Raw genomic sequence first — 6,766 nt, 5'->3', positions numbered from 1 at the left:
CTGCAAGCACCCCCAAGAGAAAGCTGCCCTCGAGTTCTGACCAATGCCAGACAGTCCAGTTTCTCTCGTATGAGTCTGGATCCCCAGAGACTCGCCCGGAACTGGAGCTCAGAGCTTGAGACTCCCTCCTGATTGAAAAAGTCAACCGTGTCCTCAGCTGCCAACCCTCTCAGCATGCGCCTCTATATCTGTTTTTTACTTCAGCGCCGCACCTCCTCTGAGTTTCGGTATGCTTTTCTCTTTCCTTCTAGTTGTAGAAATTCCACTCAGCCAGCCTTCCTGTGGTTCTGGATGATGTCCATTATGTCTTTTAGTTGTATTTTTGAAGTGGTTATGCGAGGCAGCAATCTCCGGTGTTTACCTATGCCGCCATCTTGGTTTCTCTCAAAAGCTTTAATTTTCATTGAAATGTAGGTTTATTTCAATAGAGACATGCTGAATACAAAGGACTAAAATAAATGAGTAATCGTTAAAATAATAGAAAATTTTAATAAAATTTGATATTTTTTGAAGAACATTAACTTACCAGACACTGAATAACTGCACAAATTAATAAGTGTAACACAACAAACCTATTTTTCTTGTTCTCCGATGAAATATTTTTTCCTGTTGTGCACACCAAACAAGTCAGTACAAGACTAATGACATGGCAATCAGCTGCTAAAATATTCGCTGCCAGTATTAGTGGAGAGAAATGGTGCGCCTGTGTGTAAGGTGTGTAAGGGAAATGAATGCAACGTAATTATGTAATCAGTCATTAGCGAACATTGTAGTTCATCATTAATAATTATGTATAACAGGATATTGTAAAAATTAAGTTACAAAATTTTTATTAAAACCTTTCTTACATACCATTATATTGGCTGGGCCTCAAAAAAATATTCATTGTTGGCCTGCAGGCCATGAGTACATCCTTGATGTACATGCATATCTCATGCAGTGGTCCTTATAAATCAGGGATGGGGAACCTTTTTTTTGCAAGGGCCATTTGAATATGTATAACGTCATTTGTGAGCCATACAAAGTTATCAACTTAAAAATTAGCCTACTGCCCTAGCCAGTTTGGCTCAGTGGATAGAGCGTCAGCCCATGGTCTGAAGGGTCCTGGATTTGATTCCAGTCAAAGATATGGACCTCGGTTGCAGGCTCTATCCCTGGACATGGTCGGGGCCCATGTTGCTCTCTGTCTCTCCTCCCCCCTCCCACTCTCTCTAAAAATCAATAGAAAAATATCCTCAGGTGAAGATTAACACACACACACACACAAACACATAAAATAGCCTGCTATTTTTGGTCAAACATTTAATTAACTCACCCCTAATGTGTTGGCAGAGCCAGACCAAATGATTTCATGGCCTTATACAGCCCATGGGCTACCAGTGGTTCTCAACCTTCCTAATGCTGCAACCCTTTAATACAGTTCCTCATGTTGTGGTGACCCCCAACCATAAAATTATTTTTGTTGCTACTTCATAACTGTAATATTGCTACTGTTATGAATCGTAATGTAAATATCTGATATGCAGGATGTATTTTCATTGTTACAAATTGAACATAATTAAAGCATAGTGATTAATCACAAAAACAATATGTAATTATATGCATTAGGAAGGTTGAGAACCACTGGGCTAGACGTTCCCTACCCTTATTATAAATAGTAGCAGTATTATAATTTATCCTTATGTTAAATGACCTCCTTAATCCTGCTCTTTGGAGCTGACAAAAGAATTTATCTCCACCCCCATGGGAAAGCCCTTCAGGTACCTGAAGATGGATCCTAGCCTCCCTTAAGCCTTCTCCTGTGCAAGTTAAACATCTCTATTTTCTTCCATCATTCCTCTTACATTTTGGATTTTAACATCTTTGCCTCCTCAGTAGATGTGCCCATTTGAGGACGAGTCAGGATAGACTCTAAGACTGTCCCGTCAGCATGGAGGACATGGGACACCCTCCTCCCTCCATCCAAGTGAACCCGCTGCTCCCAACACCAGAACCGGAGCTCCCCTGTGCTTGGCTTCCCTCCCACACTGTCAGGTCACACTGAACGTGGGTCCGCTCAAAACATGCCGTGTCCACAGTGGCTGCTGTGGACTCCCCCTTCCTCTCCATATGCAAATAATTATTTAATCCCCTTTTTGTTGTTGTTTGTGTTTGTTTGTTTCCATTGAAATTTACCTATTATTCTGAGGTACTAAGAGTTTCTTGATGTTAATTCTTGATTCTGACACCAAACTCCAAAACAAACAGTGTGGGAGTCAAAATGCAAAAAAGGTCAAGGAGGTAGATTTACGCTCAGAATAAGATCTCATCTTTGAAGATATCTAGCAAAGGTCTCGGCTATTTCTCCACCAGAATTCGATTCAGGCCAAGACAGAATTAAAACATGTGCAAAGGAGTGTAAATGGGAAAATTGGGCCTCAGTTTCCCAATAAGCATGAGGAATGATTCATCAACATTGTCTCTAAGGGCACTTGCAACCCTTAATCCTTATTCTATCAGAATTAGTCTGTAACCGATACAGATCCGAGGGCATTGGAAACTAAAGAGAAAATAAACAAATGGGACCACATCAAAATAAAAAGTTTCTGCACAGCAAAAGAAACCATCAACAAAACAACAAGAAAGCCCACTACATGGGAGAACATATTTGCCAACATTATATCTGATAAGGGCCTAATCTCCAACATTTATAGGGAACTCATACAACTTAACAAAAGGAAGATAAACAATCCAATCAAAAAATGGGCAAAGGACCTAAATAGACACCTTTCAAAAGAGGACATTCAGAAAGCCAAGAGACATATGAAAACATGCTCAAAGTCACTAATCATCCGAGAGATGCAAATCAAAACAACAATGAGGTACCATCTCACACCTGTCAGAATGGCTATCATCAACAAATCAACAAACGACAAGTGCTGGAGAGGATGTGGAGAAAAAGGAACACTCGTGCACTGCTGGTGGGAATGCAGACTGGTGCAGCCACTATGGAAGACAGTATGGAGTTTCCTCAAAAAACTGGAAATGGAACTCCCATTTGACCCTGTGATCCCACTTCTAGGAATATATCCCAAGAAACCAAAAACACCAATCAGAAAGGATATATGCACCCCTATGTTCATAGCAGCACAATTCACCATAGCTAAGATTTGGAAACAGCCTAAGTGCCCATCAGTAGATGAATGGATTAGAAAACTGTGGTACATCTACACGATGGAATACTATGCTGCTGTAAAAAAGAAGGAACTCTTACAATTTGCAACGGCATGGATGGAGCTGGAGAGCATTATGCTAAGTGAAATAAGCCAGTCAATGAAGGAAAAATACCACATGATCTCACTCATTCATGGATAATAGAGACCATTATAAACTTTTGAACAATAATAGATACAGAGGCAGAGCTGCCTCAAACAAATTGTCAAACTGCAGCGGGAAGGCCGGGGAGGGTTGGGGGGCAGGAGGGAAGGGGGTAAGAGATCAACCGAAGGACTTGTATGCATGCATATAAGCATAACCAATGGACATAAGACACTGGGGGGGTAAGGGAGGCCAGGGGATTGTCAAGGGCGGGGGGGAAAAAGGAGAAACATGTAATACTCTTTGTAATAATTTAAGCAATAAAAATATATATATATAAAAAAAAAGAATTAGTCTGTAGCTTGTTCTCAGAATAAATCTTAAAAGAGAAAAATGGGTAGGAGTTTCAAGGCTTATTGTTTGTGTTAATAACTACCATTGATACTGATGCTTATTCATATCTCTTTTCCTCCAGGAGACCTCAGACCTGCAGCTCCCCTGATCTCTCAAGCCCTGACAGGTCTAACAGCTGTTAGAGGCCACAGGAACCATGGCAGTTCTGGAGTGTGCTACCTGGTCCTGGAGGGAGGGAGGAGAGAAAGAAAGGGGACTCATTAAACCTCACAAGGGTTCAGTCCTGGGAGAGGTGTGTGCCCCAGGGCAGAGTTCTCCCCCATCCCTTTTATTCCTGCCCATCATGGCTCTGGCACCTTCCACTGAACAATCTCAAATGTCTCCATCATGAACCTGACCCCCACCCTTAGCTCAGCAGAATGCTAGGGTGGAAGGTGACATGAGGGAGTGCAGAGGTACCTTTCTGGTGGTCCAGGAAATGTGTGGGGATCAGGGAGGAGCCAGGGATGCAGATAAAGGGAGTGAAGAGTTAGGCTGGAGAATTAGAGGGAGAGGATGTGATGGAAACCCTTTCTTATTCATTACTGGCCTCACCTTCACCCCCAGATGCCCCTACTTTGCTGCACTTTGTGGAACAGCATCGAGAAGACCTGGTGGCTCGAGTGACATCAGTAGACATAGTCCTGGACAAGCTGCATGGACAGGTGCTGAGCGAGGAGCAGTATGAGAGGGTGCGGGCTGAGCCCACCAACGGACAAGATCTGGTGGCTCGAGTGACATCAGTAGACATAGTCCTGGACAAGCTGCATGGACAGGTGCTGAGCGAGGAGCAGTATGAGAGGGTGCGGGCTGAGCCCACCAATCCGGACAAGATGAGGAAGCTGTTCAGCTTCAGCAAGTCCTGGGACTGGGCCTGCAAAGATCAACTCTACCGAGCCCTGAAGGAGACCCATCCTCACCTAACTGAGGAACTCTTGGAGAAGTGACGCAGTGGCAGCGACTAGTGGGGCTACTGACCAGCTCGGCAGCTGAAGTCTGAACACCTGCTTCTGAGTCCTGGCTCTGACTGTCCAGGCTTTGGGTCCACGTTTCTTCATGTCTAAACACATTGCCATCACCCAGCCAGAGAGGCTCAGTTGGTTGAGTGTTGTCCTGTTCACCAAAGGGTTGCTGGTTCAATTTCTGGTCAGAGCACATACTTGGGTTTCGGGTTCAGAAGGCAACTAATTGATTTTTCTTATCTCTCTCTCTCTCTCTCTCTCCCTCCCTCCCTCCCTTCCTCCTTCTCCTTCTTTCTAAGCATGCCCTCAGTGAGGATAAATATATAAACAAACAAACACATTGCCATTTGAGTTGCCTTCTTGCCCTAAAGTTATGGATCATTGGTAATACCTTTGCTGGGCATTATATGTCCATGCTCAGTGATGCCACAGGGGCTCTCAGACTGCCTCCCTATTATTAGGGACCAGTAGATATTTGTATATCATGATACATTCTTCATATCATGATACTACATTTATGTATCATGCTACTACACTACAGTAAAGCAGAATACTGGGTAGACAGAGGGCCTAAGATTGAGAAATATGTGGGAGACGTTAGATTTAGACTGTACTGTGTATTGACTTGTGAGACAATAGAGAGGGCAGCACAGGAAGCCATAAGTTCTAATGGGAAGACAAGGGCAGACATTGGGCAGGCCTGCTATTGGAAAAGAGGGAGGCAGGAGCAGGAAAGGATGATCCCAGATAGTGATGGGTCAATAAGAGGCAGAGAAGAGCCAGGAGGAAGGACTCTAGGTCCTGCAGGGCCAGCCCCTACTAATTAGAGCCTGAGTGTCAGCAGCCATCCCCTCTGCACCCCTAGAATTTCCCTGTAACCTTGCTCCCATGACACCTCACCCCCTTCCGAACAGGCCTGGGAAGGCATGTTCCGACCCGGGCAAGGATCCTCTTCTTTGGTCAAGGGAGGAAGGTGCTGGGTCCTCCCTGACTGGGCATCTTCAGCCCAGGGGCATGCAAAAATGAGCTCAGGGCTGGTCAATGCGCAGAGAAAAGAGCTTTATTGCTCAGGCTCCCACAAGACAATTTCCGCACCACACAGCGTCATTTGGATACAAACCTGGCAACACTGATAAAGCCTCTAGCCTCTAACTGGGCAGCATCGTGTGCATCCGTTAACAATTGCACCAGCACAGTTAATAAAGTGACCCTCTCATATCCACTCCCTCAGTCAAAACCAATGACCACATTCCCGCTACTTCCCTGATAGCACCCTGTGTCAGTGCACCCTCAGGGCCTACTACAGCAGCAGGCTCAGGGCAGACACTGAACCAATGTTTGCTGAATAAGCAACGAATGAATTCTCAAGTGACAGTGCTCTTTTACAAGTTGTGTAGGTTGTCCCCCACCTCCACTGTCCCCCACCCCGTCAACACACACACACACACACACACACACACACACACACTCACACACACACACACACACACACACACACACACAGGCCAATCTTCCTTCCCTCTGCAGAGTTGAGTCCTTCTCCTTCCCTGGCCTCCCCTAACAGGAACACCACCTTCCACCTGAGCTACTTTAGCTCTTGGATTTCATCATCCAGGCTCCTCCCAACACCGGTAAAAGGTTTCCCGCCACAGTCTGGAGGACCCCAGCCAGGACCCCCATCTGCGAAGCCCGGAAGCTAAGGGCCTGCGTCCCAGGAGGTCTGCAGCCTCTGGTCCCGCCCTCCAGAACTCAGTGAGGAGCGTCCCTTCCTGGCAGGACAGCTCCTTGGGCGATGGGCCTCTGCACAGCTCCCAAGTGAAGATGGTGGCTGCAGCGAAGCCTAAAGCAGGAAGAACGCACAGTCGGGGTCAGCCCCAACCCATGGGAACAGGGCGCACCACCCTGACAAAGGCCGCTCACTGTGCCCTGCACTCGGGGAAGTCCCTGAGCGCTCAGGCCCCCACCTCCCGCGCTCAAAGACCTGTCTGCGCAGCTCTGGGCACAGCTGCCTCCCCCTGGGCAATGCCCAGCCCGGGCCAGAGCGTCCACCCTCTCCACGGGCCTCTTTGGAAGGCCGCGGGCAGTGGTTGGCTCATCCCTTACAGAACAGTCTG

General features: G+C 46.2%; 1 protein-coding gene across 1 annotated transcript in view; it reads left to right on the top strand.

Annotated features, from left to right (window-relative positions):
• The window catches only part of LOC106723601 (NACHT, LRR and PYD domains-containing protein 1-like), a 63,643-nt gene extending 59,006 nt beyond the window's left edge, over nt 1–4,637 (top strand). The window contains exons 13-14 of the mRNA XM_014530210.1: nt 3,773–3,817; nt 4,258–4,637. Of these exons, the coding sequence (XP_014385696.1) occupies nt 3,773–3,817; nt 4,258–4,637 (425 nt within the window). The remainder of the gene's footprint in view (nt 1–3,772; nt 3,818–4,257) is intronic.
• Nucleotides 4,638–6,766: the final 2,129 nt, after the last annotated feature.

Source organism: Myotis brandtii, unplaced genomic scaffold, assembly GCF_000412655.1.
Source record: "Myotis brandtii unplaced genomic scaffold, ASM41265v1 scaffold728, whole genome shotgun sequence".
Lineage (NCBI taxonomy): Eukaryota > Metazoa > Chordata > Mammalia > Chiroptera > Vespertilionidae > Myotis > Myotis brandtii.
The sequence above is the reverse complement of the archived record's forward strand: the minus strand, read 5'-3'. Positions and strand labels throughout refer to the sequence as shown.